At 41.4% G+C, this 13,617-nt stretch overlaps 1 protein-coding gene across 1 annotated transcript; it reads left to right on the forward strand.

Annotated features, from left to right (window-relative positions):
* Positions 1-108: 108 nt before the first annotated feature.
* On the forward strand, positions 109-13,553 carry LOC108607136 (small G protein signaling modulator 1). Its single transcript, XM_017997773.1, has 8 exons — positions 109-228; positions 8,366-8,816; positions 9,262-10,199; positions 10,268-10,573; positions 10,694-11,688; positions 11,748-12,052; positions 12,126-12,403; positions 12,457-13,553. The coding sequence occupies exons 1-8, from the start codon at positions 210-212 to the stop codon at positions 12,543-12,545; spliced, it is 3,381 nt and encodes a 1,126-aa protein (XP_017853262.1). The 5' UTR covers positions 109-209; the 3' UTR covers positions 12,546-13,553.
* Positions 13,554-13,617: the final 64 nt, after the last annotated feature.

Below are 13,617 nucleotides of genomic sequence, written 5' to 3' on the forward strand. Positions count from 1 at the left end.
AGTGAAAGCGTGCAAATTACACATACGCAGCGTAGTACAAAGCAAAAAATATACAAAAAAGAAACCGCAAAATACCAAAAAAAACTTGTTGTAACACACACACCACACACACACACACATACCACACATATATATAAAGACATTTTACGCGCGCGTGTGTAAAACGTTAAAAAGCTTCGCACAGCTTTGCAGCCAAAAACAACAAAAAAATGGTGCAAACAAATGCAGGTATTTTTTTTATACATTTTTTATAAAGTTTCCAAAGCGCATAATAAGCTCATGTATATATATAAAATGTTGCCTTTATTGTTATTTGTGTGTGTTACTCATTGATGTCTCTATCGCTTGAACTTGAACTTGTTGGACTGACAGCATAAGCTGCATCCACAACACTGCAGCAAAATTGTTTCTGCATAATAGCAGCTCAGCTCAGCTTTTGTTTTACGCTTAAATTCAGCGGAAATGCGACAGCAGCAGCCTGGCAATGTCAGAGACTAAACATAATGCCAGTTACAGTTCCCGACTGCTGCGTTTTTATTTTATTTTATTTCTCTCAGTTGTTGTTGTTGTTGTTGTAAGCAGCTAATAAACAAATCCCGAGTGCGCACAAGTTTTTATGAATGGAAAGCCAATAAGCAAAAGCAGAGCACAGAGAAATGTACTCGAGAGTCGACTGAACTTGCGACTGCCAGTGGGCGTTTGTTTATGTTTATGCTCCGCTAATGTTGTAGGCGTGCTGACAAGGACATTGACAAGCCGGCTTCGTCTGGCTTTGATGGCCAACAGCTACAGCCAGCAGCAGCAGCTGCACTTGGCCAATTGACGTTTCAAGAGCTTGGCAACTTGTTCAGCGCATCCGTCTATCCGTTATTGATAACTTACGTTGCTGCTGATTGATAATCAAACTGAGCATAGTTCAATACAGCAATCTCTCAAACAAACTTCTGGCACTCTAAGAGATTTGATTGTTCCACTTAAAGTTGCTGCCCATGCGTAAAAAATAACTTTAAGTAAAGCTGTTTGTATTGAAATCAGTTTGAAGGCAAATTAGTTTAATTCCATTGACTTAAGCTTTTTATTGACAAATTACAAATTTGTATTTTGTTTTTTTTTTTTTTTGCTTTGCGCTGCTTTTGTTCAAGTGGCACCTTGTAGACGTCGCCTTTTTAGCCAGGCTTAGTTGCCATGGCCACTTTTTGCATCTCAGACAGCTTTTATTTTTTTATAATTGTCCCACAATTGTTCAAATCGACAAACAATTGACGCTGGCAGTCGTTTGCTTTATTAAAAAACACTTGACAATCGAAGTAAACAAATTACAAAAGACGCCATAACAGTTTTGCATAAAAACAAATTAAAATACGCAGTAAATTAGAGATTTTATACATTTATTTAGCTATTACAGTTTAGCAACATCGAATATATCACTAGCAGTTCTTTGATTCTGCATAAGCCACAAATTAAAATACAATTTTTTGTATTCATTTATTTATGCCACATTTTACATTGCCTTAATTATATTGCATTATTTTCAATGGTTGCATTTTGACAGGCGCACAAATTTGTTGCGCATATTGAATTTACATATTTTGCCACTGGCGTAGTCAGACTAACATTTGAGGGGATTTCATAATCAAGCTGTGCATGTTGGCTACGCTGCTGTTGTGACATTTAACAGACAACAAAGTGCACACTTGATTAACATATTAATTGCAAACTGAATGTCATAGATTATTTGGTTTGGAAAAACTATTGGCAAGCGTCGAAACCAATTAGCTGACATGGCTAAAACATGAGAGCTGCTCTGCACTTCACTTTTTAATTGACAAAATACATGTATGCTGGTCGTAATTGGATTTGCAATTAAAACTTCAGTAAATTTTGTTGAGCGTTGAAAAATATGTGGGCGACAGCAATTTGAGAAAAACTTTTGACACATACGACAGTTGGAAGTTTTAGCTTTGAACTCACACACACACACACTTGCTTCAGTATGGATGAGATCTTACCCAAGCAATTACCTTCCATGGCTAAGAATTGCTCATCTCCAAGAAATTAAGAAACATGCGCCTGCTTTGTATAAACTGCAAGTCGTTTAATTGAACTCAAGCTAGCCAAGCTAGTTGTTAAAATTAGCAACAAACTCACCAATGGCTATAGCAAGAGCCAAAAGAGTAATTGGCATAACTGCAAGTCTAATAATAATGCTTGACGTGACTGGACTTAAAAAATGGCCATGTAACCGACTAAGCTGACAGCTGAAAAACAAATACAACAACAACAACAACAACATTGTTGGCTTGACGATTCATCAAGTTTATATTTAAGTAAGTTATTTTGGCTTCAAATAGCTGCTAACTGCTCTACGCGCGCGCGTGTGTGTGTGTGTGTGTGTGTGAAAGAGCTATGAGTGTCACATAGTCGTAAAAGCCAACAAAACATATTGCATACTTTTATGCGAGTGCATGAGATTTCAAGCGACTGCGGCACGTTTCAAGCTGCGTGCGTGTCTATGTGTATATGTATATATGTGTGTGTGTGTGACAGCCAGTTCATAAGAGATGTGCTGCTGCTAAATATGGAGCTTACTTGTCAACGCCACTGTCATCAGACTAATGCGTGCAGCCTTGGCCATCATTAATTTTGCGCAACTTACGCTATATAGTAGCTATATAGTATATATACTTATATATATACAGTTGTACATTATGGCAAATGCAATTGCGCTTGGCTGAGCACTGAGTGCGTGATTTCAAATCCTTGCTGCCGCTTTTGAACTCTGAACTTTACACTATTTTGCTAAGGCTGCAATATATTTTGTGAGTGTGCCCCGCACACCCCCCTCCCAGCTTAACAAACTAGTTGGCTTACACCCACACAGTGACATTCAGCGTAGCACTTATAGTTGCAGTCAGCAGAAGACGCATATTGCAATTGAATTTCTAATTAAGCCAAGCAAACAATCAACGCACATACAAATTGCAATGGAAATGAGCTAGAGCAAAAGAAAAAAAATCAAGCTGCGTGGGCTGCTCAAGTCGAAGTCGCGAAGGACAGTCATCAATCTGTGACAGCTGCAGGGATGCGGATACGGCGGCTACGGCGGATACAGCCTCTGACCTTTAGCGCCAACACACACACACACACAGACACACACACTCAAGACTCAAGGGAATAAATCAGCTAACTAGCCATGATGTAGGCAATTCTAAAGAAATGCTGTACTGCGGTTTCTCGCACTAGCGACTGCTGCAAGGACTAGGCTGACTCAGGCGTTAGTCCCAGTGTGTTCAAATGTGAGTTATCGCGGTCTATCGATAACAGCGTAATTGAGCTTGGCAGCAAGCGTATCCAATAAAATTGAATAAAAGATATATGCGCTGCAATAGCCGCACTCGTGGTTCGAAATCCTTGTGCCTGGCTATACGTATATAATTAAATATGTATATATGCGCATACATTTGCTTGTAATTACACACACACACACACACAGCCACACATGCGTATTTATTTAGTAATTTTTATGCGGGCTGTTGTTCTGTTCTTTGCTATTATTGCTGCTGATAACATCGACAACAGAAACTCATTTGCCAGCACAGCAACAACAACGACGACAGTTGTTGTAACATATGTGCGTATTTTTGGCCTTGCTGCTGCTCTCTCGCTCTTTTTTTACTCTGCAGCTGTTGTTGTTGCCTAATTAAGTGTTTATCTTAATTCTATAAAAGTTGTCTGTTTGATAAGCTCAACACAAATGAATAAACACTACTACGACTGCAGCTGGCATTGCTTAGGCCAGACAAATATGAGCCAATATATAACTTTCGATATATATACAGATCATGTGCATGTGTGTTAAACAGCAGACAAATTGATTGACTTGAGCACAAACTTTCTGACGAGTCAATTAATCTTTACGCCAGGCAAAAACAAATTACAAGCAGCAGCAGTCATTTTCATAATTCAGCATTATGTAAAGCTCAAGGGAAACAAACTAAATGCTAATTAGCATTAATTACATTTAAATATCTGCTTGGCTCTTCACCAATAAATCCATCCAAGTAATACTCTCAATGCAACAAATGAAATTCTAATTGTGATGCAATTTATTCTGAAGTTAGTCTCTTAATAAACGCTATATAGATATAACTATTTGCATTGCTTGGGAAGGATTAACGCCTTTTGCATTTTGAAATATGTGTAAAGTTTTTCTTCTAACGTCGATCGAGTGTACATAAATGAATAAATGAATTTTAAACACATTTATTCTTTATTTTTGTTAGTTGCTGCTTGTCAAACAGTTTGTGAAAGTGAAAAGAAAAAAACCTTCATCAGCACATTCCAAATATTTTGTCACTTTTTAGTTGAAAGGAACAAAAATGTGCGAAATGTGTGCATAGAGCCAAAGTTGGAAAATCTGGCAAATAGACAGGCTGGCTGAATGGGAGGCAGGCTGGTTGGATGCTCTTGGGTCGTGACATTCAAGGGTCAATTCATATTGCGTACCAAAAATAAAACCCCAAGCTGAATAAGAGTAACGGGCGAGCGAGTGTGAGCGAAAAACAATAAAAATAAGCGTCAGTCTCCCGCCGCCGCCGCCGCTGTCCGTTTGAAAATTATTTTAAAAAAACCTGCAGCGATGCAGAGAGAGAGAGGAAGAGAGAAAGAGCTGGTTGGAGAACTGAATGGAGGAGCGATGTGGTGGGCTGAACGCTTTACTAATTAGAAACTGAGGCAGCGCGCTGGCTGGCTGACCGGGCGGCTAATGAATTTACGATGACAGCTATTAAAATTGGTCGAGTTGAGTGTAAAATGCGCAGAAGAGCTTAAGCAAATTTATTAATCATACGCCATGTGTGTTTAATGCGTTGTTGCCTTGCGTGTGAAAACAAATCAACAACAGCAAATGTGCAAACAAATATTAAAATGTGTGTGTATGTGTGTGTGCGTTGTTTTGCAAAAAGTTTTGAACTTTGCGCACTTGTGTGCGTGTTACTTTTAGTTGAAAACTAAGTTATTAAAAGTTTTGCTGCTGTTCGTTGCTGTTGCTCATTTGAATACTAATTACACTGCCATACAAGCGAACTTGTTGCAAATGTTAATAGCGCTACACACAGAGAATTGTGTTTTGTTATTTTTGCTCAACGTTTTTAATGGCGCAATGTCGCCAGTCTGGGGGGGGGGGAGGCTAAAAGCGCTGCTCGAACAGCAGGCAGCGCCTTAAAGCAGCTGCATTTGTGGCATTTGTATACGCATTTCATTTCGAGCTTGTGGCGACACCACCCGACCTCGTCCTGCTCCCGCTCCCGCTCCCGAGCATTCCAGACAGCGCATTGTCGCCAGACCAGCACATAATGGCCATGGTCCCCAGCTGGGCTTATACCCACAGCAACAACAGCGACAGCTGCTTGCTTGCTGTCTTGTCTGGCTGGCAGGCAGCTTTTATCATATTAAGCATACGCTTAGTTGGCTTTATATGCCACACATGCAGGTCTATGCTGTAATCCAAATGCAATGCTTGGCATTTAGCATAAACGCCAGCACACAATACAATACAAGCAACGTTTTAAGCTTGTGTGCTGTTCATAATTCATGGAAATTAGCCCAATTGCAATTGTTGCTTATGCAAATGCTTTTCCAAAAACCAATTGAACAACTGAACAATTTCATCTATTACTTCTAGGTCAACTCAGTTATTGTTTACAGCTAGCTGGGGCATTACAGCAATTTGCTTATGCTTATGCTGTGCTTCAACAGTTTTGCCCATTGTAGAGCTTAAGCTCATGTGCATAATAATTATGGCAATGGCCTCTAAATTACTTTGGCAAGTTTAGCAGCTTTGCTTTGCCCACTGTAACTTGAGACTTCACTTAGTGCTTTGTAATTTTCATAACTATTAACGTCTTTTGCTGTTCTTGTTGTTGTTTGTTAACGTTAACGTTAACGTTTATGTCTCTGCTTTAATATGCACACAGAAAATGCGACATTTCATTTGCAGCAGTCTTTTGATTAAAAGCAAGAAACTGAGCAAACTGCTGACAGCACTATATACTCCACTATGTATGCATATATATATAAATGTATGTGTGTGTGTGTGTGTATACTTTACATATATACTTATACATATATATATATACATATATATATCTGTGTATATCAAGCTGTCGCCTGGCTGGCTTGTTGCCCAGCGCGTGGGCAAGTAAAACAATTAATGAAAATGAAATTATACTTGGCCGGAAGCCATCATGAATTTTGAGTGCAAATGCCATTAGCATTTGCAGGACCGTTCGGTGGCGGCAGCAGCAGCAGCCACAGTGTGTGGCAACTTGTGTGGCACGAGGTGTGGCCGTGCTGCTTGCCTCATGCGCTGACCAGACCAGCAGACCAACAGACCATCGCCACCATTAGGTTCCTAAAGCTTTCAGCTGTGGCACATGGGGCGTATGTTTTAATTTCATGACGTGTTGATGGTTCATCACTTAGACTGACGCGCGCGCAGCGCTCAGCTCCAGCGACTTGGGAGCTGCCGTTGTCGCTGTCGCTGTTCAACATATTGAGTTTCAAAGCACTGTGCAAGGCATGCACTAAAAGGTCGCAGGTCACCACAGCAACATGGCTTGGTAAATTGCTGTGATTTCTCCATTTTAAGGCGCCACGGGGCACACTTAAAGCGACGCATTGCCTCATGTTGCTTGCAAAAATGTTTAACAACGGGACACTGCACACACACACACACACACACACACTCGTACGCACGCACACATAAATATGTGTGTATATAAAATGCTGCGACATGCGTTAGACACACATGGACACTTTTATGATTGCTTGACAGCAAGGTAAAAGCAAAAAGAAAGAAAAAACTATTCTAGCGAATTTTTTTTCAGACTACAGCAATTGCTTGCATTTGTACCGAAAGTCTTTAAATTCAATTTAAATATGAGCTATGCTTTAAGCAACTTTTTAGCTTAATAGCTACGTCAAGAAACCATTCAAACCAAGACTTTAACAAGCTTTAACATATTTATATTAATCATAAGATATTTATATTATTTTCATACAAACTTTCCTAAACACAAATATAAAATTGGGGAAAAAAGCTAAGCTAAGAAATATTTTATTAAATTATTAGCAACAAATATATCAGACTATTCTATAAATCTACAAATCAGTTATTCTTTAACTAAGATCATTTTATTTACAATGCAAGCTTGCTGTGAAAAGAATTGTGTTTAAATTTTATTATGGTTAGCTAAGCATAAAGAGAGAGAGTCCACCTCCCACGCTCAGTGTCTACGTGTAGTCAAAATATCCCATCGAACGATGGGCGCTCTCTAAGCAAGAAAACAGCGACGCTCTCATTCGCCCGCAGCAGCTCAGAGCCATGATACAATAATACTATTGTATCATAATATAATATTATTGTATCATGCTCAGAGCGAACATGCATAAGCTGCATGCGGTATCGCTCTTGCTCGCTGAGCGGCTTGCGCTATCGCTCTTGCTCGCTGAGCGGCTTGCGCTCTCGCCTCCTGTTCTCGCACTGAGATCAACGTGGGTGGGAGGCTGACGCCCTTTGTAGGTCAGTTGTGCTTAAGCTGTACGGAAAGTCAGACATGCAGTGAGCGAGTTGCGTGAATACTAAATAATGCCATCAGACTATATATTAAGCAAGTGCAAACAATGATAACTTCTCTGTCCAAGAGCTGAGTAAGTAATTCAAACTAGCAACAAAACAAAATTAGTATTAGTAAGTGTATTAAATCTTTCTTATGCCAAACAATGGGCTTTTGTATTTTATGTCTGTAGAGAACAAAAGAAATTTTATTGATTGGCTTTATAATTTTAGTTGAAAATAGTTTGCATTGCTGTTCGACTGTATATTTAATTTGCATTACGAACTTATTGATATTTAGCTTTCTAAGTAGCAAAAACAATTATTTGCACTTTAAATGCATTGAGGGATACAATCAGTTTACAGCAGCATGAACTAAGCTGCTTAAGTTTAAAGTTTTTGCCATTTAAATTGCAAAGCCATTGTTTACCTTCGCTGCCAACTATGTGCACAAAGTAATCGTTGCTGCCAAGAAGCAAGCGGCTATTGTCATCTTGGGTAAAGTTTGCTGCTGCAAAATGGCAATTTATTCAGCTAACAATGTCGATTGCCTGGCAATTGCAGCTTAATGCGTAATCGCCATTGTGTTGGCGCAAATTGGACCTATTTAAAGCAGGGCGAACTGAGCTGAAGCTGCTGCAGTGCAGCTTAGCGCAAGCACAGAGCACACAATTGACTCCTGCCATTGAATTTTTGTTATTGTTGTTCAGCATACATATATGTACATATATATTTATCATATTGTTGCAGACGATTTCAAGGAACGGCTCATTGCGAGCGTCAAAAAGGAAGTGAAGCAGTTGATGGAGGAGGCGGTTACCAAGAAATATGTGCACGAGGAAAGCAGCTCGGTTACCTCGCTCTGTGCCGCCGTCGAGGCTTGCCTCAGTCAGGGACTGCGTCGACGTGCGCTTGGTTTGTTCAAGACCTCTTCGACCACAGCCCTGTTGCATAAGATAGCCAAGACCTGTCCCGAGGCAGAGCACATCAGTAAGCTAGTGCAGGAGATTGAGTCATGTGATCCCAACAAGCGTTCGTCCTCGAGCAGCGACAGCTTCAATCGCCCGCCGATGCTCAAGAAAGGCAGCAACAGTTCTATGTGCAGTACAAGTGTGGCCGCTGGTGTTTGTAGCTCCATGAGCAGCACAGTGGGCGCAACAGTTAGCACCAGCAACTCTAGCATGTCATTAGCCAGCATGAAGTGAGTATACTATAATTTGTATATATGCAAATTAATATTTAATTAAGCAATTTTGTTAATAAAACGTATATGTGCATATTACTGTTTTAATTGCACTGCAAATAAAAGAAGCATAAATCTTAACTTTAAATTCGAATTTATATAAAAGCTTAATTGAAACTGCTTTGGCTTGCAGCGCAAGCTTTTGTGCACTTAAATGCAGTGTCTGTTAATTGCATACGCTAACAAAGTTTTATTTTAGACACGAACCAAATAGATATAGATATGGAAAACTTTAAATTTAAAACGGTTCAGCTTTTTAAATTCTCTTTGCAGTGTTTTACAATACTAAGAAGTACTTCGTTCGAGCTTATTCGCAAGTCTATCGATAGTTCGCAGCTATCGATAGTGATATTGCCATTTGAAACATTTGTAAACAGCTTGCACTTTTCTTATTGCATTGTAGATATCTGTGGATACGCTTGGCACTTTATGAGAAACGCTTGACCAAGATCATAGAGTATTTGGTTTGCAATGCCCAGAGCTACTACGATCGTGATGCGCTCGTGGCGGACGCGGATTATGGCTCTATATTAAGCTCGCTGCTGGTGGGTCCGTGTGCGCTCGAGTTTACGCGCGCCAAGACCGCCGATCACTACTGGACAGATCCGCATGCAGATGAGCTGGTGCAGCGTCATCGCATTAGCTGCCGTCGCTCCTCGTCCACGTGCACTCGGCCACCAATTATAAACTTTAAGCGCAGTCTAAATACCAGCTCGGATGAGGCGAGCAACGGCAGCTTTAAGTCAATTGCATCGGCCACTGTGGCCAAGGACTATGTGGAGTCGCTGCATCAGAATGCCAAGGCAACGCTGCTCTATGGCAAGAACAACGTACATGTGCAGCCCAAAGATGTGGCCGAGCTCATGCCAGGCTATCTCAGTCTGCATCAAAATATACAGACACTTACCATCAAATGGACGCCCAATCAGCTGATGAATGGCTATAACGAGGCCGAGGATGAGGACATTGACAAGGAAGTTTTCTGGGCCTATGCGCTCAATATAAATGTCGATGACATTGTCTATGTGCACTGCCATCAAAGTCGCGGCGAGGACAGCGGCGGCACAGTTATACTCGTCAGCCAGGATGGTGTACAGCGTCCGCCCATTCATTTTCCCGAGGGCGGTCATATGCAGCAGTTTCTTAGCTGCCTGGAGACGGGCCTGCTGCCTCATGGCCAGTTGGATCCGCCACTCTGGTCCCAGCGCGGCATTGGCAAGATGTTCCTTTGGCCGAAGAGCATGCGTCGACGCATTCTGCCCTCAGTCATGGAATCTGTGGATGAAACACCCATCGATTATGTCTTTCGCATTGTTAGCAAGAGCAAACACGAGGAATTTGGTGAGTTCCACTTAACAATTCAACTGCAATTCATGCCTCATGCTCTGCCATACTTTTTACACTTTTAGCTGCCACGCATTCCATACTGGACTTCGTACGCAGCACACCACGACGCGCTCAGCTGAGCAGCTGCTCCACGTCGACCACAGGCAGCAGCGACTGCTCCAATAAGAGCCTATCCATTGACCAGTATCCGCTGGAGTCGCCGTTGCTGCAGCAGCATAATCAGAGCACCAGCATTGAGATGGTCTGCTCCACAATGCGACGCCAGATTATCTCGCGCGCCTTTTACGGCTGGCTGGCCTACTGCCGCCATCTATCCACTGTGCGCACGCATCTTTCCGGACTCGTGCATGGACGTATAACCCCAGAGAGTAAGAGCATTAAGATCTTTTGTAGTCTAGGCCAACAGCTTTTACACCTGCCTACTGGAAAGCATTGCATAAATACTATGCCATAATACTATATTTATATTTTTTGCTTATATTCACTAGTGAAAGCCGATGAGGAAGGGCTCACCAAAGAGCGCTGGGAGCGTCTGAATGCAGAGGGAACACTCAGCAATTCCACCGAGTTCTACCGCTTGGTTTACTTTGGAGGCGTGCAGCCGGAGCTGCGCAAGGAGGTCTGGCCTTATCTGCTGGGCCACTATGCTTTTGGCAGCACAAAGGAGGAGCGTGTGAAGCAGGACGACACCTGCAAGCATTACTATGAGACAACCATGAGCGAGTGGCTGGCAGTGGATGCCATTGTGCAGCAGCGCGAAAAGGAGAAGACAGCGCGTGCGGTGGCCAAGCTGAGCTCGGGCAGCACTAGCGGCAATGAGCGCACCGTGCGTGCAGCGGATGTGGAATCGGGTGGCGAGCTGGAGAACGAGGTGTTTGAGGATATCTCAGATATATCCGATCCCGGTGACCTGGAGTTTGATGATGAGCAGCGACAGCAGCAACATTTTCAGCAACAGGAGGCGGTAAGTACCACGCATCTGAGCGTTAAGCCCATACCGCGTACCATGAAAACCAGCACAGACTCTGGCCATGTAGAGGAGAATCTTGAGGAGCTGGATGAAGAAGAGGAACAGCAACAGCAGCAGGAGCAACAGACAACCGTTAAGGAGCAGGCAAAGCCTAAAGAGCTACCACCCAGCTGCTCAACCTCGACCACGTCCTCCTATGAGACAGTGGGTGGTGCAGCACAGCCAAGCGACATGCGCGGCGTGCTCAGTCCCGAATATTTGAGTGCCGATGATCTGCAAGCACAGCTGCCCGAGGATGAGGAGGCCAGCAAATTGCCACAGCAGGCAGCTGTCATTGTAACCAATGCCTCCATAGATATTGCCAATTGGGAGCGTAGTTCCAAGGCAGAAGCCAATGAACAAATGCCTACGCTCACGGAGCAACAGGACACAGCCACGACCAATCTCGACTCTCTGCAGCAGCCCAAGTCAGCTTGCGCTTCACCAGCCAGCTCCAATGGCGGTGTTTATAGTGTAAGTAATCTGTGTGTTTTATATACTCTTATTATATTATTATATTATATTGTTTACAGAGCGAATTGTTAGAGCAGTTTGGATTGAATCTGCATCGCATTGAGAAGGATGTGCAGCGTTGCGATCGCAACTATTCGTACTTTGCCAATGAGAATCTGGACAAGCTGCGCAATGTGATATCGACATATGTGTGGGAGCATCTGGACATTGGTTACATGCAGGGCATGTGCGATCTTGTGGCCCCGCTGCTGGTCATCTTTGATGACGAGTCGCTCAGCTACAGCTGCTTCTGCAAGCTCATGGAGCGCATGATTGAGAACTTTCCCAGCGGTGGCGCCATGGACATGCATTTTGCCAATATGCGGTGAGCTGCAGCGCAACCTTTGACCTTGTCAACTTGCTAATTTGAAGTTCTTTTGTTTGTTATTACTTGTCAGCTCGCTTATTCAAATACTCGACTCGGAGATGTACGATCTGATGGACTCGAATGGGGACTACACGCACTTTTACTTCTGTTACCGCTGGTTCCTCTTGGACTTCAAGCGTGAGCTTGTCTATGACGATGTCTTTGCCACCTGGGAGGTCATCTGGGCGGCCAAGCACATTGCCTCCGGTCACTTTGTGCTCTTCCTTGCATTGGCGTTGCTCGAGACCTACCGCGACATTATTCTATCCAATAGCATGGACTTTACCGATGTCATCAAGTTCTTTAATGGTGAGATTTGGGCATCTATTATCAAAAATAAAACTAATCCTATTGCTTTTCAGAAATGGCCGAGAGACACAATGCACAGGCAGTGTTGCAACTGGCACGCAGTCTGGTGCTGCAGCTGCAAATGATCATTGAGAACAAGTAACTAGATGATTAGCCAGTTAGAATATGAACCAAGAAATATAGATCAAAATACAAATACAATATGTATACAATATTGTAGCTTTAGCAGCTTAAAAATGTTTGCCAAAAGACAAAAGAAAACAGTAAATATTAAAATACATATACAAATTCTCCCAAGCGGCACAAATTTATATATAAAGTATATGAATATAAATATGTAGAGTGATTAGCTTAGCGCAATGCGCTTGCAAAGTTTGCTGAATGTCAACAATGTGCTTAAAGCTTTGCTATGCGTGCTTGCAAGCGCATTATGCTTTATTCATATTACTCCATGTGTATTAGACTATAATTTTTGACTTTAAAGTATTTGTTATTTAACTTTAAACTAACTATAAACCCTAACTGTAATGTGTAACAGTAACTTGGACTGTTTTATGACTTAAAAAATTGTATGTACCTATACATGTGTGTATATGTTTTATTGCCCAACAATTTATTTAAAGCTGGGCTCCTCCCAATCCTCGCCCCTCCCGAACTGTAAAAGACTATAATGTAAAGTATATCAATGTTTCAGACTAAATAACATATTTTTTTCAAACATTTTAACAAACATTTTATATATATAGATACAAACATATATAACTTTGTAGTGCATAGCAAAATATCAAATGTTAAATAAACAAAGAGCCTACATATGTCTACTAATTGTATTATTTACAATTTACAATATAAAATCTATGTATACTGAGTGTAACAATCATTTTATATACATATATATTAGCCAAACTGTTGTGCATTGAAATCAGGGATTGATACCATAATCAAAAAAGATCAACGACAATTGTTAAATTGAGAAATAATATTGAAATGGAAAACCCCACAAAAAGTTGCAGGCACACAACAAAAACAAATGAAATGTATGGAATTTTAATTTATTTTATGCTAGAACTACACTTGTCCTATGTATGTACCTATGTCTGTATAATATGTACTATAACTGAACTATCTTTGCTAAATATTATAAAATATAAAAGTGTATAAAACCCTTGGCTTAGTCAGTTTCTTTGGTTTTGAATTTAGCGGGCGATAGTATA

Source organism: Drosophila busckii, chromosome X (assembly GCF_011750605.1).
Source record: "Drosophila busckii strain San Diego stock center, stock number 13000-0081.31 chromosome X, ASM1175060v1, whole genome shotgun sequence".
In the NCBI taxonomy this organism is placed as follows: Eukaryota; Metazoa; Arthropoda; class Insecta; order Diptera; family Drosophilidae; genus Drosophila; species Drosophila busckii.

Bases quoted from the DNA above. Each gene is read 5' to 3' on its own strand.
- LOC108607136 (XM_017997773.1), top strand. The intron at 10,200-10,267 runs GTGAGTTCCACT...TTACACTTTTAG, and splicing joins GAGCAAACACGAGGAATTTG to CTGCCACGCATTCCATACTG. The intron at 12,404-12,456 runs GTGAGATTTGGG...ATTGCTTTTCAG, and splicing joins TGTCATCAAGTTCTTTAATG to AAATGGCCGAGAGACACAAT.